The sequence below is a fragment of the Gopherus flavomarginatus genome, chromosome 5 (genome assembly GCF_025201925.1).
Source record: "Gopherus flavomarginatus isolate rGopFla2 chromosome 5, rGopFla2.mat.asm, whole genome shotgun sequence".
Taxonomy (NCBI): domain Eukaryota; kingdom Metazoa; phylum Chordata; order Testudines; family Testudinidae; genus Gopherus; species Gopherus flavomarginatus.
Window position 1 is genome coordinate 110,430,909 of NC_066621.1, and position 23,465 is coordinate 110,454,373.

At 40.7% G+C, this 23,465-nt stretch overlaps 1 protein-coding gene across 6 annotated transcripts in view; it reads right to left on the reverse strand.

Moving 5' to 3' along the window:
* HEATR5A (HEAT repeat containing 5A) overlaps positions 1-23,465 on the reverse strand; it is a 122,460-nt gene that overhangs the window by 59,456 nt on the left and 39,539 nt on the right. For all 6 annotated transcript variants that reach the window (XM_050953834.1, XM_050953833.1, XM_050953832.1 and 3 more), the window contains 6 exons: positions 20,837-20,948; positions 19,736-19,888; positions 15,449-15,548; positions 13,867-13,976; positions 2,492-2,655; positions 2,218-2,393 (listed from right to left, as the gene is read on the reverse strand). In XM_050953834.1, coding sequence (XP_050809791.1) covers positions 2,218-2,393; positions 2,492-2,655; positions 13,867-13,976; positions 15,449-15,548; positions 19,736-19,888; positions 20,837-20,948 — 815 coding nt within the window. The remainder of the gene's footprint in view (positions 1-2,217; positions 2,394-2,491; positions 2,656-13,866; positions 13,977-15,448; positions 15,549-19,735; positions 19,889-20,836; positions 20,949-23,465) is intronic.

A 23,465-nucleotide genomic window follows, 5' to 3' on the forward strand; every position in this document is an offset into this window, starting at 1 on the left:
TCTATAAGCTCTGTCTGGTATACTTCAGGGCAAAGACTGCTATATTTGGGCAACACGTTTAGCTTTTTATGAAGCCTTGTACATACATAAAACAACATAATGCTGAAGATGGGTTCAAGGAAGTGACAAAGCTCTAGAAGGGAGCTTTAGAGAAATACATCATCACCAAAACAAATTAAGATAGAACTGTCTTTCTAAGCTCCTTTTCTTAAGTAATATTCTCCAGATTTTCTCTTATTCCTCTCCCATCCTACTCTTTTTTCTTATCATTTACTTTGCTAATCCTCCTGCGTGCACACACAGAGATCCCTGTCTTGCCTCTGCTTGACATCTCTGCCTACAACAAGACTTTTTTGTAGTCCATATCAGCACACGTACTTCCACTATCCTTATGTACTTTTTTTGTCCTTGCTTCTATAACAGGATATTTATTTATAGATCATATTTCATTATCTGATTACCTATGAGTGTTCCTATTAAAGAGGACTGTGTGTCTAGGAATAGTATAGTTTGGGATGCCCTGTGGGCACAGAACTATAAGCACTACCAGTGGAGATCATGAGAAACAGATGAAGGAAAAAACAAGACAAAAATAGCAAGAAGAAAAAGAGAGAGAGAGAGACCAGACACGGAGAAAAGAACAAAACATAGAAGAGTAAAGTTACTGAAGCGAGAACAAGGAGAGAGATGGTGGTAACTGCACAGGAAAGTATTTTGCAAAGAAATGTTGCAATGGTGCGAGGAAGGATATGTGAATGTAAGTATTTGGGGATGGTGTGGGCAGGAAAGGATAATGAGATATCAGATGGGTCATTGGAATGGAGGGAGAGAGAGTGGCACTTTCTTTCTTTCTACACAAAATACTGCGTTAATTGGTTGATTCTTGCTGAAGCTCAGAGAATCAGCCAATTCCTATCTTATACCATACCATTTGAAAGACCATATCACACACTACCATCTTTTTTTCTGATTTAATAATCCTGGATAAGATTTCCTTCAGATCCTTCAATGCTTGCTGCTTAGTCAGCCAGAGCAGCTGCCCTATAGTGACTCAAAGCAGGGCTACATTCAACAGTACTGCAGCATTCCCAATTTATGCTGGCCAAGACAGTGAGATTCAGGACCCCTAAAATGAGCTCTCCCCTTTACACAGAATTACAGAACATAGTCACTAGCAATCATGCTCATTTCAGGATTAATTGTACAGTACTTTGAAAATGCAAAACAACATAAGTGATACCATTTATCCTCAATCAAATCTTATATATTCTAAGTAAATATTTTATTGTTGTTATATTTTTGTATTTAAAAAATGGAGAACAACCAACAGCACAAAAACTTGATGTTTTTCCATCATTCAACAATCAATACCATCATAAAGCTGAATCAAAACAACTTTTTAAAAACCGGAACAAAGCTTTGTTGCTTCCGTTACGTTCTCCTGTGGTTGCAAATTACTGTTTTTGGGTACGTATTCTTGTTTATTTTAGACTTTTCAAACTACTTTATTTTCCTTATTACTTTTCTAATTACAGTCTTAGAAATATTTTTAGCCTGTCATTGTCAAGGATAGAGCATATTTTACTGTGATTTCCCACCCTTTCCCCCCTGATGTTCAAGAGCCCTTATAACAATGAGTATGCCATAAAATCCTCTCAAGACAAATTTTATATCTATCTGAAAAAAGAACTGTTAATGTACAATGTTCAGTATTAAAAGATTTCTACTAAGCGTGGAAAGAAAACAGACATTAAGAATCGTCCTCCTAAGACTTTTATAATACTTTCTCCATCAATTAAACATGGACGGAAAACTTATTAACACTATATCTCATTCACGTGCTATGTAGCTGTGACACTGAGAACCCTTCCCAGACCTGAAGAACCCTGTGTAAACTTGAAAACTTGTCTCTTTCACAACATAAGCTGGTCCAACAAAAGATATTACATCGCCTATCTTGTCTATGCAATATAATGGTCCATTTTACTGGTTCTTTCTTTTCATCAATATCAGGAACTGCAGATTGAGAGCTGAAATTTTCAGATTGTACATAAACTTCCAGCCATAAATCTATCTTTTCAGCTCATGAAAATTCCCTTCATAATTCATACCTTCTATATTAACGTACCTTTAGTCTATATTTTCCATAAGATTTTAAACATACTAACTCTCTTTAGGCTCTGTTTAACTAATGGTGAATTTAAGTAAACACTTTACCTTTGAGATTCTGCTACATGGGAAAATATAACTCCAAAGAGACGGACTGCAGCATTGATAACAGATAGTGCAGGAGGTAGAGGTTTAGGCACTGAATCACCTTCTGCAGCTTTCTCATAAATTGAGTAAGGGTCATACTCCAGGCTTCCTCCAGCTATACTGCTACCTAAGAGGAGCTGCAAAGGCAGAAATATGACAGTAACGTTTCCTGACTAAGTCACAAATCACTGCTAACCCTACAGTTAACTAATTGTTATACTAGTACTGCAAATACCTGCTCTTCAATAAATCTGTGGTCAGTCTCCTGCAAGAAAGGACCAAGTAAAAGAAGATCATCCTGGTGACAGAGAGGTGGAAGCAAGAACGTAGAGGCAGCCATTTGGTTATCAGTGGCAGTGAAGTCAGCCACTAGCTCCTTGAGAATAGCACAGAATTTTCCTGCAAATTACAGGGACAAAGAAAATAACTTTTATTCAAAATAGTGATTAATTACTTGCCCACTTGCAGTTTTGTGAACAAAGCATTTATACAGAAAAGCTGATGTACAAACTATTTCCTAAGACTTCCAATGCTGCAACTTCTTGTGTGTGACAGACTACTGCATTCACATGGAGAACCACTGACTTCACTGGAGCTCGATGTGGGCAAACCAATCCATCCGCACACAAAAAGCTGTGAGATTGCGGGTCTTAGTTTTTATATAAGGCTAAATAGAATAAAATGCATCCTTTTCAAGTGACTCTAAGCCACTATTCTTCAATACAAGTTACTTGGTGGGCAACAGAGCAGTTAGCCAGGCTTGTGTTGATAGACAAATGCAAGTCCATGAAGAGAGACCAATTTCTCCTATCAATTTTCTAGAAGTTAGTGTGGGATACATTACATGTCCAAATATGAATTGAAATATCTGGGAATTAGATGTTACTTAAAATACTCACCCTGTATTGACTGGGAGGAGAAAATGAAGAGAGACAATAGAAGCAGAGGAGAAAGGAAGAGCAGTGAGGAGGAGAATGAACATGAAGAGGAAAAACAGTGCCAATACCAATGAAGCTAACAGTTAGGTAGGTGATACTGGCAGTAACACAGTAGTCCCCAAACTTTCTACCTCGCACTCACCCCTTATCCATTCATCCCCCACTCCCCAGAGCCAGGGCCAGGAGTGGGGCTCTGGCTCTGGGAGGGGAGGATCTGGATAGGGATAAGGGGGCTGAAGCTGGGGCCACAGCAGAGGGCAGGCACAGAGCCTCAGCCAGGGGCCAGGACCAATGGCCAGGGCCAGGACCCCAGGCACGGGGCTGGCAGCTGGGGCCAGGACCAAGACCAAGAGCAGAGCCGGACAGCGCCCCCACAAGCCCCAGTCATGCCGCCCCAAATGTTTCTCTGTGCCCTCTTAGAGGGGTGCGTCCCACGGTTTGGGGACCTCTGCAGGTGAATGACAGTGTGAGTGTTTGACAGAGACACAATGTGTGTGTTTGACACAGAGACTGTGTGTGATGGTGTGTCTTTGACACAGAGAGAGAGAGAGAGAGAGAGACACACACACACACACACACAGTGAGTGTGCAGGCTGCTGGGAAAGTTTCTGAGTGCTCTCCTGGTCTCCGCTCTCTGAAAGCTCTCCTGGTCTGTCCTGAACCATTGTCTCCCCTCCCTTGCTCAGCAGAGATGGGCAGTGGGAGAGAGAGAGACAGACAGACAGAGAGACTGTGTGAGTTGGCTGCTGGGGAAATCTCAGAAACACTGCACTGTATCTTTAAGAAAGGCATTCAGCCACTCACCCTTCCCCACAGCAGCTCGAGTCCTGAGTCGGGCTGTGTCCCCTGAGATGGGGTACATTGGGGGGGAGACCCTAACATCAGCATTCTCCTCCTGGCCGCGACCACACAGCCAGCAGGATAGTCCCAGGAGCAGCTGCAGGGCGGCACAACGTAGGGGGAGGGGAACCTGAATACATGCTGCTGGCTGTGCAGCTGTCCTAATCAGGAACATTGTATGTTAATGATGAGGTAGATTGTAAAGAAATCAGAAGTGATGGGATGGATAAAACAGTTTGTTTGGGTCAAAATCACTTTGGGGAAGAAAGCTACCAGCGGCTCTCCTCGGATAGTACTTGGGGTATGCTACAGACCCCCAGGATCTGATTTGGATATCGACAGAGACTTCTTTAATGTTTTTAATGAAATAAATATTACTGGGAATTGCGTGATTATGTGAGACTAACTTCCCAGATATAGATTGGAGGACAAGTGCTACCAATAATAGTAGGGCCTAGATTTTCCTGGATATGATAGCTAACAGATTTCTTCACCAAATTGTCACCAAACATAAAAGAGGTGATGCCATTTTAGGTTTGGTATTGGTGAGTGGCGGAGTACTGCACTCCAGTATGGACTCACTTGTCTCACACAAGGATTATCAATGCACAGTTTAATTTCACCATGTTATTTCAGGCACACTCAAATCTACTCCTCTACCATGCTTACCAGTTCTCTGCAATATTGCTCCACCCAGTCTGCAGAGAGGAAAGCATAGCAAAGATTGTGATGAAATTGCATGATGTGTCACATCTACCGTTAACTAAAGAGTTGTTTAATTCACTACATGGTCATCTGCCCTCACGATGCCCATTGTGGGCAAGTTTACTGGGTGAGGGATTTATGATTGCGGATCAATGAAGCTCTGATAAAGTGACAAATAATCATCTTATCTGGGCCCCTACTCCACATCAACCTGGGTTTTATTTACCAGGAGGGCAATGGAGCCTTCTCAACTGGCTTCGTACCAGAGATGGAATCTGTGCTGCAGCACAATTTCGGTGGTGTTTTAGAGACAGTCCACTATGTCAATGTGAGCAGCCACAAACCATGACACACACTGTTGAGGACTGCAAAATGACTCAATTTCTTGGAGGTTTTCATGCCTAGAACACTGTTGATAAGAATGCTGTGGCTTGTCTTGACCGGATTGCATACACCAAATAAAAAATAAATACATTTGTGAGTAGTGAGAACATCATAGAAGAACTGGTTGTAGGGGGACTACCTTGGTACAAGTGATCATGAGCTAATTCAGCTCAAGCTAACTGGAAGGATGAACAAAAATATATCTGCAGCTAGGGTCCTTGACTTCAAAAGAGCAAACTCTAAAAAAAATTAAGGGAATTAATTAGGGACGTGGACTAGAGTAAAGAACTCAAGGATCTGAATGTGGAGGAGGCTTGGAATTACTTTAAGTCAAAGTTGCAGAAACTATCTGAAGCAAGGGGAAAAATGTGTAGGAAAGGGCTGCAGATCAAGCTGGATGAGCAAGCATCTCAAACAGGTTATTAAGGGCATGGCTACACTTGCAGAGGTAGAGTGCTGTGAGTTAAATCCGCCTTCAGAGAGCGCAGTAGGGAAAGTGCTGCAGTCTGTCCACACTGACAATGTGGCATTGGGAACAGTGCATTATGTGAGCTATCCCAGCATGCAAGTGACTGCAACGTGCTTTTCAAATGGGGTGAGGGGCATGGAGTGTGACAAGGAGTGTGTTGTGTGGGGGGAGAGAGTGGGTTTTTGGGGTGCTGAGAGTGTGTCAGCATGCTGTCTTGTAAGTTCAGACCCCCCTTCCTCGCCCTCCGCCTCTCTCTCTCACTCACTCAAAGCAAACAGTAAATGTTTGCTTTTTCTCGGAGCTGATACATAGCTGGCTTCTCCAACACGGAGCTTTGAAAGGGCACTTCCGGATTCCTGCAGCCGATTTTACAACAATGACAAGAGTGGCCACTTGACTTAAGAGGATTATGGGACGTTTCTGGAGGCTGATCACAACGCAGTAATGCAAAACCTTGTTCACACTGGCGCTGTGGCCCTCCAGCAAGGGTGCAGCAAACATTATTCCACTTGCAGAGGTGGAGTACCAGCAGCGCTGTAGCTGCGGAGTCAGAGTGCTCTACATGCCTTGCCAGTGTAGACGGGGAGTGAGCTGGAGCACCTGGGGCTGCTTTATTGCGCTGTAACTCGCAAGTGTGGCCAAGGCCTAAGAGAAAGCAGAAAGCCTACACGGAATGAAAGATGGGAAGAATTGGCAAGGAAAGCTACCTCTTAGAGGTCAGAAACTGTAGGGAAAAGTGAGAACTGCCAAAACCCTGCAAAAGAAATTAAAATCAATAGTAAACATTTCTATAGTGATACAAATAAACAACAAAACCACCACCAAGGAAAGAAAAAGTGGGACTGCTAAGCAGTGAGGATGGGCTGGCGGTTAAAAATATTTTAGGTCAGGAATTCTCAAACTTCATTGCACCGTGATCCCCTTCTGACAACAAGAATTACTATACAACCCCAGGAAGGGGGACTGACGCCTGAGCCCACCGAAGCAGAGGAGGTGGGGATTAGCCAAAAGTCCAAGCCCTACCGTCGCAAGGAGGAGGAGGCACCAAAGACCAAGACCAAGGGCTTCAGCCCTGTACGGCAAGCTTGTAACCTGAGCTGTAATCCCCAGGGCTGAAGTCTTTGTGCTTTGGCCCCACGGATGCAGCTTGGGCTTTGGTTTTGGCTCCAGGTGGCAGGGCTCTGGCCCCACACCCCAGGAAGTCTAAAGATCAGCCCTGGTGACCCCATTAAAACGGGGTTGTGACCCACTTTGGGGTTCTGACCCACAGTCTGAGAACTGCTGATCTAGGTCCAACACCTAAATGAATACTTTGCCTCAGTTATTAATAACAGTCATGAGGAGCTTAGGGGTAATGCCACAGTGGCTAATGGAAATGAAGATATGGAAGTCGAAATTACCACATCTGATGTGAAAGTCAAACTCAAACTGCTTAACAGGACCAAATCGGAGGGCCAGATAATCTCCATCCACGGACTATAAAAGGAACTGGCACATGAAATTGAAAGCCCAATAGCATGGATTTTTAATGAATCCATAAACTCAAGGGTTATACCCTATGACAGGTATCAGCAATTCTCCATTTTTTAAAAAAGGGGGGAAATGATCTGGGAAACTACAAGCCCGTTAGTTTGACCTCACTTGCATGCAAGACCATGGAACAAATTTTGAAAAAAGAAAGTAGTTAAGGACACCGAGGTAAAAAGTAATTGGGATAAAATATAACAGTTTTACAAAAGGTAGATCATGCCAGACCAATCTGATCTTTCTTTGAGAAGATAACTGACTTTTTAGACAAAGGAAATGCAACAGATCTAATCTACCTGGATTTCAGAAAGGTATTTGATACAATTCCACATGGGAAATTATTAGTAAATTGAAAAAGATAAGAAGTAATATGAGAATTGAAAGGTGGATAAGGAACTAGTTAAAGGGGAGGCTACAGTGGGTCATACTGAAAGGTGAACTGTCAGGCTGGAAGGAGATTACTAGCATAGTTCCTCAGAAATAGGTCTTGGGACCAGTTTTATTTAACACTTTCATGCATGCCCTTGGCACAAAAAGTGGGTGTGCTCTAATAAAATCTGTGGATAACACAAAGTTGGGAGGTTTTGCCCATACAAAGGAGGACCAGAATATCACACCAGAAGAACTGAAGAACCTTGAAAACTGGAGTAATGGAAATGGAATGAAATTTAACAGTGCAAAGTGCAAGGTCATGCACTTAGGGACTAACAACGAGAATTTTTGCTAGCAATTGGAGACATATTAGCTGGAAGAGACTGAGGAGAAAAGCCTCGGTATACTGGTTGATCACAAGATGACTATGAGCCGCCAGTGTGACACTAATGAAATCCTAGGATCATCAGGTGAGGTATTTCCAGAAGAAGTAGGGAAGTGTTAATACCATTATACAAGGCACCGGTGAGACCTCATCTGGAATACTGTGTGCAATTCTGGTGTCTCATATTTAAGAAAGATTAATTCAAACTGGAACAGGTGTAGAAAAGGGATATTAAGATGATCAGAGGAGTGGAAAACCTGCCTTATGAGAAGAGACTCAAAGAGCTTGGCTTGTTTAACCTAACCCAGGGGTGGCCAACCTGTGGTTCCAGAGCCACATGCGGCTCTTCAGAAGTTAATATGTGGCTCCTCGTATAGGCACTGCCTCCAGGGTTGGAGCTACAGGGACCAACTTTCCAATGTGTTGGGAGGTGCTCACTGCTCAACCCCTGGCGGGTAAGGTTCTGTGGCCTAAAATGTGCAGGAAGTCAAACTCGATGTTTATGATGGTCCCTTCAAGCCTTAAAGTCGATGAGTGTGGTGATCAACTGTCTGTCCTGCAGTAATATAAATTGCCAAGAAGGGTAGCATATTCCCTCATATTTCAGGAGTTTGCCCTCATCAAGCAGAGCATGAACAGACTACAGCAGCAAGTAGTATAACAATATTCTGACCAGTAATTTAACCTTTAGGGCATTAAATTAATTTTCTTCATTTTATCAGATTAACGTTTAGACAGGTCTTAGCCTCACTGTACATAAAGCACAATGGCACTAAGTATTTAGAGTCAGAATATTTTAAGCTATTATAGTGGTGACACTTGAAGAGTATGATTTGGAATAAATTTTCTGGTACAATATTATAAAGCCAGAATTATGTCCGCTATAGCTACTGCGTTGACAAACACTACCCCAAGTTATCTTAAAGAGATACTTGACAAAGATCAAGTTTATACATACATATATATACACCCCCCCCCTTATAAAGATTACTCCTGAAGCAATTCCGTGCCAAAAAATACAAATTAGGCACCAAAAATATTAGAATTCTGCAGAATTCTGCATATTTTGTCAATATACAAATGTGGAGGCTCCAGCATGGCAGTGAGGAGCACAGGCCAGGGGCTGCACAGAGGTGGGAAATCACCTTGTAGGCCCCTTCCCCGCTGGGACATGGGCTCAGTGAGGCTGCACCTGACCGTGACAAGTCAAGCACTGGGCCTGCCCCAGAAACACCCCAGGGCCCTGACCGTCCATGCCAGATGCACCAAGATAGCAAGTGAGAGGGACAGTCTCACATGCACACCCAGCCCAGCAGACAGGCTCAGCCTGGCAGGATCCAAGTGTGGAGGGGATCCAGGTGTGGGGTGAGAGGGTTCTGTGTGGGGCAATCTGGGTGCAGGACACTTAGTAAGGGGTCTGAATGTGGGGGATCTGGATGCACAGGGGCTCATCGAGGAGTTCCGGATGCAGCGGGAATAGGATTCTGCAGAAGGATCCAGGTGAAGGTGGTTGGGGCTCAATAGGGGTGGTTTGGGTGTGTGTAGGGGGGGTGGGGCTCAATGGGGGGCTTAGCAGGGGTATCCAGGTGCTGGGAGAGTGGGGCTAAGTGGGGTGGGGGTCAGAGTGTGGAGGGCTTATTGGAGTGATCCAGGTGCAGAGGGGGTGCGGCTCATTGAGGTGGGGGTTCATGTGTGGGGGGTGGTCTGGGTGCAGGGTTGGTGGTCTAGAGAGGGAATCTGGATGTGGGGCGGAGCTTGGAGTGAGGGGCTCCAGATGCAGGGAGTTAGGCAGTCTGGATATGGCTCGGTCCAGCTGCACGGGGATTGGTCAGACAGGAGAGCAGGTCCCTGCACATGGACTCCTCTCCCCGCGGCTGAGGAGGAATAGGGGAAGGAAGTGTATGGGAGGGGGTGCAGCTTTCTGAAGCTGTGGAAGGTTTCTGGGGGTGGGTCTGATCCGGCCCCCATTGCTCCTTGCAGGGGAAGAGCAAGTCCCATCCTCCCCAGCCCAGCAGGGACTAGCAGCTGAGCCCAGTGGACGGTAGGAGCCACTGGCCAGGGCGTCCACAGCCCCATCCCCAGGGTGATTTACCTTTTAGCCAGCTGCTCCAGGCACCCAAAACAATGTGCTTGCACTGCTGGGGAGGGGTGTGTGTGTGATCGTTCTTGCGGCATCTCCTTGCTTCCCTGCCAGAAGTCATTTTTTTTTGCGGTGAAGCAAAGAAATCTGCGGGGGATATGAATTCTGCATGCATGCAGTGGAACAGAATTCCCTCAGGAGTAACAGATATTACATACAGCCCTCCCCCAATTTAAGAGAGAATTAGAGTTGCAAAGTCAAACATGCAAAAATTAGGAAATATGTTTTCCTGTGCAACCCTAATGATACAGTCTCTAATTAAATGATCACATACAGTTATTACTCATTCAGTGGCACTGAACTTTCTTAAGTTTTTAAAAAAGCAAACTGAGGAAAAACTCCACCATATGGAACTATATTGATGCCTACATAGTTCATTAGTATGGTTGAGACCTTCAGAGTAACTGGTAGCAGCAGTAGACTGTTATCCTCTATGTGGACCAGCCACAATGGGAAGGCACATACATTTGACTTTTTGATCCTGTTCCCCACTTGTCCCTACCACCCATGCTTTTATTACTTCACCCTGATTCTTCATATATAAACTTCAGTGACTAATTAACAGGGCCGGCTCCAGCACTTTAGCCACCCCAAGCGGTGGGGAAAAAGAAAAAAAAAAAAACCTGCGATCACTGGCACTTTGGTGGCAGCTCTACCACCACCACTTCATTCTTCAGTGGCAATTCGGCAGCAGGTCCTTCCCTCTGAGAGGGACTGAGAGACCTGCTGCAGAATTGCTGCCGAAGAGCCAGAGGTGCCGTCCCTTTCCGTTGACCACCCCAAGCACCTGCTTGCTGCGCTGGTGCCTGGAGTGGGACCTGATAATTAGCATTCTGGATAAATGCCATATTTGTTAACAAAGAATGAAAACCTCCCCGTTTTCAATTAAGGCTTACACTCACAATATACATATTCTGAGACACACAGAAGATCTTCAGTATAACCAGGGAAATTCAGATATAAAAGAAGCAAAAACAAAAAATTAAAAACCAGCACCATAAGCAAAATTCTTTAATAATTTTTTTCAAATCACTTTTTAAAGGGTCACCCTGCATTTTCTAGCCCCAACCACCTGTCCACATATTGTCTTTTAAACATTATTATACCAATGCAGAACAACTGAAAATTGAAAGAGAGGAGAAAAGGTTGATCCATTTCTAGTTGTTTGTCTCATTAAGAAAAACCAGAACTGAATGAATGCCTCCCAATTTCACAACTGGTTTAGACAGCACTACACAGGAAGCATAAAAAGGAGGATAAGAAGTGCCATTATGGGCTGCTTGACAAAAAGTATTGTTTTCAGACCAACAAAATATACGAAATATAAAAAACAAAAAGGAAACTATGAATTGCTACAAGTTGCTCATCCTCCATGCTTGCCTGAGCCACGAAAAAAGCAACACAATGCAAAACAAAAGTAAAATATCACCCAGGACTTTCCAACACATAAAATTGGTCTAACCAGAAAATATTATGTATTACACAATCACATTGTTTTCAGATCTATTTAATTAAAAAAAAATCTCTAACATTTCTATCAGGAAATATTAAACAAGCAGCATTTGCAGAGAGGTATTACAGAGAAAAATCTATCAGAAAGAGAAGTGTCTCTGTAGTTACAGCAAAGAATCCTATGGCACCTTATAGACTAACAGACGTTTTGGAGCATGAGCTTTCGTGGGTGGATACCCACTGACGAAGTGGGTATCCACCCACGAAAGCTCATGCTCCAAAACGTCTGTTAGTCTATAAGGTGCCACAGGATTCTTTGCTGCTTTTACAGATCCAGACTAACACGGCTATCCATCTGATACTCTCTGTAGTTAGCGTCTCCACAAAACATATTTTGCTTCATTAGATAAAAATATAGTTAACTGTATTAAAAACTAAAGGACTTGGAAAATAAACTACTCCATATCCTAACCTTTATATTCCCATATTCTTGTGTTCCAAGTGGATGAACAGCTTCAGGACAACAACTGTCAGGAAGAATTACTTTTATATATTTCTTCTGTGTGAGCTCAAGACATAATAGGTTTCGGGCCGTTTGCAGTGTCTTTAGCAATGTGACTATGGATTTGAATATGTCTTTCGATGTGTTTTGCTTGTTAGTTCTAGATTGCTGCAACATCAACGTGGGGTGGGCACTACGCTTGCATCACTCTATGCATGCCTAAACATGCCAGATGCTATTACATTGCCTATTTTTCAGTTGTGTTAAAGAATCTCCAAATATTGCAAAGAAAAATAAAATTTTAATTCTATAAAGTTTTGCTCCTTCAGTAAAAATAATGAAAAGGGAAATAAGTAGCTCATCTTTTGTCTTTTTAACTCCATTCACAGTTGTGTATTATACCATGCCTCCAGTATAATAACTTAAAATGAGATGATGATGATTTATCCTTCTAAAAGTTTGGTTAGCTAGTACCACTCGATGGATTAGATGATATAAAGTGAGAAATCCCTTCAGGGTTTTGAGGTCACAGCAAAATGCAGATGGCAGGGAGATGAATGCTCTCCTCTGCTCTGCAGAAATGTCCCACTCTCCAGCTCTCAGTTGCCAAACACTCCAGGTCTACCTTCTGGGTCACTAAATGACTGTTACAATGAATGTGTGTACTTTCCACACTTAATTCTGTTGCAAACTAAGTTAATGGTACCATTAAAAAACCAAAACAAAAACCCTACACACAACAGAAATAATTCAAAGAGAGAAGTTTTAATTGAATTAATTAAAATGAGCAGTCTAGTACTAAGCTATTCAAGTTTCAGAGGGGTAGCCATGTTAGTCTGGATCTGTAAAAGCAGCAAAGAGTCTTGTGGCACCTAAGAGACATATTGGATCATGAGCTTTCATGGGTGAATATCCACTTCATCGGATGCATGTAGTGGAAATTTCCAGAAGCAGGTTATGCAAGCAAGAATCAGGCTAGAGATAACGAGGTTAGTTCAATCAGGGAGGATGAGGCCCTCTTCTAGCAGTTGAGGTGTGAAAACCAAGGGAGGAGAAACTGCTTTTGTAGCTGGCTAGCCATTCACAGTCTTTGTTTAATCCTGAGCTGATGGTGTCAAATTTGCAGATGAACTGAAGCTCAGCAGTTTCTCTTTGAAGTCTGGTCCTGAAGTTTTTTTGCTGCAGAATAGCTACCTTTAAATCTGCTATTGTGTGTCCAGGGAGATAGAAGTGTTCTCCTACAGGTTTTTGTATCTTGCCATTCCTAATATCTGATTTGTGTCCATTTATCCTTTTACGTAGGGAGCTATTCAAGCTATTATTGACTTTTATCAGGTTAAAATGCTGCTAATTATGACTTGCAATGGAAGAGTCAGTCTGTTTTAAGACTTAGCTATTATACATTTGAGGTAAAATTTAGCTCCAGCAATCTACAAGGTCCAGATTAATATATATTTGTAATGTAATGGTCTAGTAAGAGTAATTCAAAGTAAATTAAACCGATTGTCATAGATGTGCAATTTGTTTATACTTCAATTATTCCTCCTAGATTTACTAATTTTCTGTGATAGGAATCACTGAAAAGTGATTGAACTCTAATGTTAGGCAACCTTTATAATTTTAGTTTATCTTCAATTTTCTAGAAATTCAGGAAAAAATTCCAGCTTTCTAATAGAAGGAAAGGGTGATCATAAACATTTAAGTGTGTTGTAAACAGGAAACTGAAAACAGAGTGCCCTCAATGCAATTCCGTGAAATCTGAACTTGGATGGGCACTTCAGAAAAAAAGGTGAAAATAAATCTTGCCAGTTGTACACTTGTTAAAGTGAAAACTCACAAATGAACCCTTCATATCTTTCACTTAAAACTTGCATTTCTTGATAAGAAAATACATACCTTCATAAGTCTTTGGGGGCAATAAAGCCAATAATTCATAAAGTCTGTGCCTGTAAGTCATTGATGGTGTTTTTAAAGCATTTCCATACATTTTATGTATTGAAGGGAGCCTTGAAAAAATAAAGAAAACACATAACATACGTTAAAGAGAGATAAAGAGTTATGTAACAATTTTCCATTGCAGATTTGCTTTAATTTGTACTGTAATTCATATTCACTACCTTTGAGGCTACATACATTACAGATGCTGCCTAATTTGCAATGAGAGCATACCAACAAGCAGCTTACAGCTATTAGCTCATAAAACTCTCGTTTCCTATTCCCAAGCTGTGTTTTCATGCACTATTATAGAAATAGATAAGCTTTTATATTGTCTTGTACTTCACAGTCTTTCCTGCAGTTAACATTTTTGTAGTTTTGTCCCACCATGGTCTAGCTGACATCCAAAAGATATTAGACATTAATGTTCTAGAGTGACAGAACAGTTAAAATACTGAACACAAAGGAGAGGAAAAGAACAACTCTGATGTTGAACAACAGCATACATACCAAAAAAAAAAGGCCGTTTATAAACCATTTCTGTCTCTAGATTAATTTTACACTGTGTAGATATTTGTTTTACAAAACAGAACAGATGCACACATAAATATTATCCCGCTATGTGTATAAAGAGCACACAAAAATGTTATCGAGGTATGTGCACAAACAGGAAAATGTCACTATTAGTGATTGATTGCAAAAACAATTAAAAAAAAATACTGCAGATAAACATGGTGTCTGATCAAAATTAACCAAAAAAAGAAAAGTTATATCATGTTTTGTTTCTTAGCATGACGTGCAACACAAGACACAGGGCTTGTCTTTAGAGCCCGATGCAGATACAAAATTTGCAAAAATGGTCTGTGGATATCTGCAATTTGTAGGGCTCTACTTGTCCTCATTACAACAGTTATCTTGAGTAATTGGAGTTAGCATAGCTTGAGTGAGAGCATGAGCGACCACAATGAGAAACACTCAAGCTACAAAGTGATTTGATTAGCATCCGAGTCATTGGATTAGCCACTGAAGCGCACCTGTAGCTTGAGTTGCTGCAACCACACTGCATTATTAGCTCCAGCATCAGCTGGACTGGAACTTCATAGAATCATAGAATATCAGGGTTGGAAGGGACCTCCAGAGATCATCTAGTCCAACCCCCTGCTCAAAGCAGGACCAATCCCCAAATCCCTAAATGGCCCCCTCAAGATTTCAACTTCTAACCCTACAGCCCTAACCCTCACCCCCAACAGGAGCTAGAAATGTGTGTGTGTGTGTGTGTGTGTGTGTGTGTACATGAGTCGATTTAGGCGCACAACTTGAATTATAGCTTGAGCTACCAGTGCAGTGAAGGCAAGCCCATAGTACTGTACCAGTTTATTTACATCACTGCTGTAGCTTTTGTACTCTGTAAGATACTACTTTAAAAGTCTATTTATCTGTCTCAACAATCCATTATCAGGAAGATACCAGAGGAATATTCTACAGCAGTTTCTAACATAAAATTACAGCTTACTTTTATTTAAAAACTTAATGATGCATTTACCGTGTCAATAAATCAACAGCACATGGGAGAGGAGGAAGTAGTCTCTGAATAACATCAGTAGTAAGAAGACCACCACAATAGGAAACAAAGGTTTTGATAGCTAAAAAAAAGAAATGGATTTTAACTTAGTAGAATTTATTTTACTGAAAATTACACCCAATTATCTCATGGCTCATTTCAAAATAGAGTAAATAGAGAAAATACTTATAGCACTACTGACCTAGGATTTTAAAGACAAATAGGAAAAAAACTGATAAAAATGGAAACTGCACATTTTTGGAACTTCTAAAAGTCAGGTCACTTATTTTGGTAGCATAAGCTGCATCTCCACTGGGGGCGGTGATAACTGGAAATCCCTTTCTTGTGTAGACAAGGTCTTTCTAACTGTTTCTAACTGACCAAGTCACTTTCAAAAATTATTTTTTACACCTCTTTCAAGTTGATTAGAGAGAGAAAAATGTCCAATATATTAGTATTTAAAAATCCTAAAGTAAATAGCTTCTTCCCCAATGTGTATTACCAAAGATTCTCATTCACTATTTAGCTACATCACTTTGCAATATTAAATTTTTTTATTAATTTTATTTGAAGCAAAGCACCTAATTAAGTAGGCTTACAAACAAATATTCTTTTGTTCTGGGAAAAGATTTTTAAATGATAAGAATAAAATCCAATCAAGAACACACATCTCCCAGGCCATATCTGTATCTTATAGCTTCACTTTGCACAACATTTCCAAGACCTAACCTCTTTTCTGTGCCCATACCACCAAAAATCTTGTCCAAATGTGATCATTTCATGTGTTGACTTCTGTTATCTCCTCCTCTATGTCCTTGATGCCTGCAACCTTGTCTCCCTTCAAGTTCATTCAAAATGCAGCCTCTAGGATAATCTTCCTGGCTTGTCATTTGGACTACATCAGCATTCTCTGTAAGTCCTTCCCTCCACTGCCTCCTTTTCCCACGGCAACACACACAAACTTCTTGCTGTCACTTTCTAAACTTAGTCCTAACTAGTGCTTAAAGTGGTCTGAAATAAGGGGACTTTCACCATCCTCACATCTGCCCATTCCCGTGTCAAGCAATTAATTCTGATCCTCCAGCTCCCCCATCAGTTTTCCTCTCTCTAGTCCCCCATTTGTTCTATCTCCACACTTGTTTTGCCCTCTCCAGTCTGTTCTGCTTCCCAGCCTCACATCCTCTTCCTCCAGGTCTTGGGGTTTTTCATCCCCACCTCCCAGGTCTGTGGGAGCCTGCAGCTGGATCCTCTCTCTCCCTTCCCTAGAAGGATGGATGTTGCCAGAGGGAGCAAGAGGAGAAGCAGAGGTGACATCCCATCACTCACCAGAAGAAGTGAAAAGAAAAGTGGGAATAGCACTGCTCTGAGCTGTTGGGCTCTTTCTATACCCCTCCGGTGATGGGTTGTGGTGGGGGAAAAAGGGCGGGGGTGAAGAGAGCTCCACCTGCTTCTTGTTCCCACAAGGTGGGTAAGTGGGAAAAGCAGTATTAAAAATGTGCACCCTCAGCAATACAGGCTTGCCTCTTAGAATTTTTATATCCTGGGCCTGCAGGTTATTTTGACCTGCTGCACTTTTAAAGCACTGGTCCAAATCTACCGATTCAACTTATTATTTATAATAATCACTCATTATTAATCATTCCTTGCCTTTGCTTTGCTGCCAATGATAGCCTCAATCACTCAACTTCTTCACTTCTCTGACAAGCACTTGCATTGTTTCTCCTATGACTTTCAAGTAGAAGAAACTCCTAGTCAAAATCTGTATGGCCACCACCAAATTCTTCTTCAAAACTTCTCTCTTTAATAAGGCTGTTGATTAATCGCAGTTAACGCACACGATTAACTCAAAAAAATTAATCGCAATTAATCACAGTTTTAATTGCACTGTTAAAACAATAGAACGCCAACTGAAATACATATATCATAGAGGTGGAAGGGACCCTGAAAGGTCATCAAGTCCAGCTCCCTGCCCTCACTAGCAGGACCAAGTACTGATTTTGTCTCAGATCCTTAGGTGGCCCCCTCAAGGACTGAACTCACAATCCTGGGTTTAGCAGGACAATGCTCAAACCACTGAGCTATCCTTCCCCCCCAAGCCTACAGCACCCAGTATTCTCAGGAGGTCTCCCATCCAAGTACTAACTAGGACCGACCCTGCACAGCTATTGCGATCAGATGAGATCGGGCGTGTTCAGGATGTTTTTCTACATTTTCATATATATTATATTGTGTGTTGTAATCGAAATCAAAGTGTATATTATTTTTTATTACAAATATTTGCACTGTAAAAATGATAAAAGAAATAGTATTTCAATTCACCTCATACAAGTACTGTAGTGCAATCTCTGTCGTGAAAGGGCAGCTTAAAAACGTAGATTTTTTTTTTTTGTTACATAACTGCACTCAAAAAGAAAACAATGTAAAACTTCGGGCTAAGAAGTCCACTCAGTCCTACTTCTTGTTCAGCCAATCACTCAGACAAACAAGTTTGTTTACATTTAGAGGAGATAATGCTGTCCTCTTCTTATCTACAATGTCACCAGAAAGGAACAGGCATTTTCATGGCACTTTTGCACTCAGCATTGCAAGGTATTTACGTGCCAGATATGCTAAACATTTGTATGTCCCTTCATGCTCTGGCCACCATTCCAGAGGACATGCTTCCATGTTGATGATGCTCCTTAAAAAATGTGTGTTAATTAAATTTGTGACTGAACTCCTTGCGGGAGAATTTTATGTCCCCTGCTTGTTTTACCCACATCCTGTCATATATTTCATGTTATTGCAGTCTCAGATGATGACCCAGAACATGTTGTTCATTTTAAGAACACTTTCCCTACAGATTTCACAAAACGCAAAGAAGGTACGAATATGAGATTTCTAAAGATAGCTACAGCACTTGACCCAAGGTTTAAGAATCTGAAGTGCCTTCTGAAATCTCAGAGGTCTGAGGTGTGGAGCATGCTTTCAGAAGTCTTAAAAGAGCAACACTCCAATGTCGAAACTATAGAACCTGAACCACCAAAAAAGAAAATCAACGTTCTGCTGGTGGCATCTGACTCAGATAATGAAAATGAACATGCATCGGTTTGCACTGCTTTGGATTGTTATCGAACAGAATCCGTCATCAGCATGGATGCATGTCCCCTAGAATGGTGGTTGAAGCATGAAGGGACATATGAATCTCTAGCGCATCTGGTACATAAATATCTTGCGATGCTGGCTACAACAGTGCCATCAGAATGCCTGTTCTCACTTTTAGGTGACATTGTAAACAAAAAGCAGGCAGCATTATCTCCTGTAAATGTAAACAAACTTGTTTGTCTGAGCAATTGGCTGAACAAGAAGTAGAACTGAGTGGACTTGCAGGCTCTAAAATTTTACATTGTTTTATTTTTGAATGCAGTTATTTTTTGTACATAATTCCACATTGCTAAGTTCAACTTTCACAATAAAGAGATTGCACTACAGTACGTGTATTAGGTGAACTGAAAATACTATTTCTTTTGGTTTTTTTACAGTGCAAATACTTGTAATCAAAAATAAATATAAAGTGAGCACTGTATACTTTGTATTCTGTGTTGTAATTGAAATATATTTGAAAATGTAGAAAACATCCACAAATATTTAAATAAATGGTATTCTATTAACAGTGCAATTAATTTGCTTGATTAATCACGATTATTTTAATCACATGATTAATCGTGATTAATTTTTTTAATTGCTTGATGACCCTAATCTTTAATAACGTGTGTAGAAAACTAACCTGATAAAAAGGTAGGCAGGTGGTAAGTTGTGAACCCTGCTACTCCCTGGCTAAAAAGTGCAACCACCCCATTATATTTGTTACCCCATCCTCCCCATCCCAACCTAGCACACGTTTATCTCATCCACCTATTATATCTTGTCTTGTAGAATATAAGCTATTTAGGGAAGAGACTGTCATTTATCAGATATTTGTAAAGTACCGAGGATAACAAGGTCCGACTTGACTGAGACCATTAGGTGTTATTGCAATATAAACAACAAATAATAAGATTAGCAACAGTTATTACATAGGTTGTTGTTTTGGAAATATAACACAACAGGATGAGGAAAAAACCCACCACCACAAGCGTTACCAATATAATCGTACAGACATACACACATGCAAGAAGAGTCTGTTATGGAGGTAATTAAAAACAAGCATAAATTCTGCATTGACAGTTTTCTGTATGTTGTCTGAAGGACAAATAATCAAAAAGAAAGAATATGCTAAACTTTGCTTACCACAAAGAGCACCAGCACGGCCTTCCAATGTCACTTGCCATGTAAATGAATCTCCCCGACTCCTCTCTGTTTCTAGATCTTTCGGAGATAGCGGAAAGATACACTTCCACAGTAATAGCATTCTTGGGAGATAGTGCTGGACAACAGCAGGACCTGTAAGTTTTAACAACAGTCAACTACAAATCTGAGGAACCATAAAGGCAAAATATTAAATCAGCTCACTTATGTTCAAAAAGGTCTATATTGTTTCCTTCATCCATTCTTGCATTATTCCTTAACCTACTGTCACTGTCCCCCATTTTGTACAAAACATGCCCACTACTATTGTTAAGGTTGTCTCTCCCAAATTCATTATAAACCTGTTATTTAGCTTTAGCCAAGTTTTGTCATATAGGGACTCAGCTGAGGAACAACATAAAAGAAAAAAAATCATTTGGTGGAGATGTTCAGAAATGCAAAATTTCTGGGCACCTCTTGGTATATAGACATCTCTCTCTTATCAAAGGGAAATAGAGGATTGGTGGACAGAAGTAACAGGTTCAAATGCTGAAAGAAGACTAAGAACATGCAAAGAGACACAGAAAGACTTAGTGAGGGCTTGACTAATCATTTAAGTATCAGGGTCAATACTCTGACAATATTAAGCATGATTAGAGTTCAACAACATTTCATGTGCCTGACAGATTCAGTGAGGATCTTGATATTCCCTCTATCTTGTATGTATCATGGTATCCTCCTCATCTTGTGCTGACACACATATTATACCAATCAATTCTGAACATTTACAGTCATGCCAAAATTTTACTGGACTAGTCTTGCAAATTATCTTTAATGTTTAAGTAGTATTGGTCCAATCCTGTCATTGTTCTGAAGGCAGAACTCCCACTGAGTTAATAGTAAGTTTTAAGGTAACAAACAATGCTTTTATGCATCTTTTCTTATCAGAGATTTAAATTTATGTTAATAATTTTTGGATTTTTTTACTAAGAAATATTACAGGCAAATGAAGGACCACAAGTATTAAAGTTAAAGTTAGTCATATGGATTTATCAAAAGACATACTTTAATTTAGTCTTATATGTACTTTTAGAAACCTATTACCTAATGTCATTAGAGAAGCTACCAACAGCCATCCAGCCTGCGTTCGTTGTATTGAAATGCGACTATTTTGAGAAGCAGAACACAATAAATCCTCTGCTACTGTCATGATTACCTATTACAAATTTGAAAAACAAGAAGCATCACTACCTTTGAAATTGTACACAGAAATCGAACACAAAGTAATGAAAAAATGCAAATGATTATTTCTAACAAAAAATTTTGATTTTACCCCTAGTGAAGTTAGGTGCAAATTTCCCTACTTATTTCAATGGGAGCACGTTCACTTCCTTAGCCAACACATTAATAACAAAGCCTTATGAGAAACATAAGCCCCAAAAGAGAGGCTACAGGACTGAACTATTCAGGGGACAGGTTGGCATGGTATGTAAGCAGATGAAGAGAAATTTTGTGCCCTGGTACAGCAAGTTCACTAGGTCCTCGGAACAATGCCCTCCCTCCCACCCCACTGTGTCCAAGGACAAAAACCAAAGTACCAACCACTCTCATCCCACTTCTGTAGGAGTAGTACTACTCCCTATTCCCAGGGAGTCTTTTCCCCACATCTTGGGTTGAGATCACTACTGAGTAAGGGACTGCAAATGAGGGGAACAGTCTTTTTAACCCTCCTCCCCCTGCCCCTGCCTCACAATTATACTCAAATCACCAAGCGAAAGAAATAAAAATCAACAGTGCCTAGCACAATGAGGTCCTGATCCATGACTAGGGATCTTAGGTGCTACAGTACTACAAACAACAAATAAATATAAAGCCATGGGACCAGTCTTCTCCTTGGTTGAGCTCAATTTGAGAGCTATAATTCCCTCTATCCCTCTATCAAGAGATATTTCTAGCATTACTATTTAACTCGCTATATGCTGGTTATTCTCCAAACTCTAAAGAAAGGCAGTCCCTTCTCTGAGGAACTCATACTCTAAAAACAGGCAAGTAGACAGAGGTCATGGAAAGGGGAGTAACAACAGGCAATTTATATACAACGTAAATACATATACATTAGCTTAACTCGCTACAGGCAGCATAACAAAAATGGGGCCTTTAAAAGAGAATTAAATATGGTCATGACAAGGACCTTGCAGATGAGCTCAGAGAGGTTGTACCATGCAGAGGGGGGTTGCATCAAGAAGGCGCACAGAGGACGTGTGAGATTCTGACAAACAGGTGGACAAGGCCTACCCCTATATACCTGTCATAGGAAGGGAATCATTCTGACCTCAGCAGCAAGAGATGAACAAAGACAGGACTTTGGTAGTGACGTGTTACTCCAGATAGAGAACAGTAGTACTGTTCTCACGGCTCTCAGTCTTCACAGGAAGAGTTCAGTGGAGATAGATGCTGTTATTAAATAATTTTTTTCAACACAATTGCTAAAAATACCTAACTCTAGTTCCATGTTCCTGAGTAGGGTGTCATTTTGCTGCTACACTCCAGCAGGATGTCCAATCTCATGAGGTAGAAAGGAGTGCTCGGTGGTTAGGGCACTAGCCTAGAACTTGAGAAATTTGAGTTCAGGTCCCTGCTCTGCCACATACTTTCTGTGGGACCCTGGGCATGTGATTTAGATTCTCTGTGCCCCCAAACATACAACGGGAAACACACCACTTCCTTATCTCACAGGGGTGGTGTTTAATTAAATACATGAAAGTCTGTGAGGTACAACCTATGGTGAAGGGTGTGTGTGTGTGTATCATGTTAGTACCTAGGACAAATACATCGGTAGTTTGACACACAGGAAGTAAAGTTCAGTAAACGGGAAGAATGGGAAAGGTAGGAGATTTTTTGAGATCTGCTGTAAGGTAAATTTTGTTATTTAAATACATCACTGTTAATTTATTAATAGTTTAATATACATAATATTGTATATTTTTAAGCAACCAAATAGAACATATTTTTCCACAGGCCTTTTCAAATTATCTGTGTCACTCATGCTTTCCATATGTTGAATTGCATTTACTGTATTTCACATTATGTCAGACTGCCAAGACAAGACTTCCAAGTACAGTTACAATTAATCAGCATCAAGGTAATCATCATAAAACCTTTAATATACTATAGTTTTCCTTTAATTTGCATATTTTAAAAATATCCATGAAATACTCAATGAAACGAAAACATTAATTCCAATAATACTAATCTGAAGTTATACATCAAGTAAGGTAATCTGACAGAGTGTACATTTAAAACAAAAGAACAACCTTCTAAAAATGACACTATTAAAAAATAACCTCTCATCCCTCACAAACCTCTACTGAAGTTATCAGATGAATGGCTGACAGGGGTCGTACAACTGGCTTCAATTAATTGTGTCTTGATTTCTGACATTATTTCCCTTCATGCCGCAATAGCTGAGACGTATTTTTGAGGTATTTTTACATGAAATATAAGCAATAGTTTGGAATGTTAAATATATGCTAATATGCTACCTGTTTTGCTTCATCTGATCCTGCAGTTTTAACCTCTCTCTCTCTCGCAAGAGGAAAATACATTAATACACTATAGCTGTTATCCAGAATACTAAATATTTGATACTCCCTTTTCCCAACTGCTCTATTTAGACTGATCTCTCTGAAATTTGGCAGCTTTCTTGAGATAGAATGGAAGACAGCTACTGTAA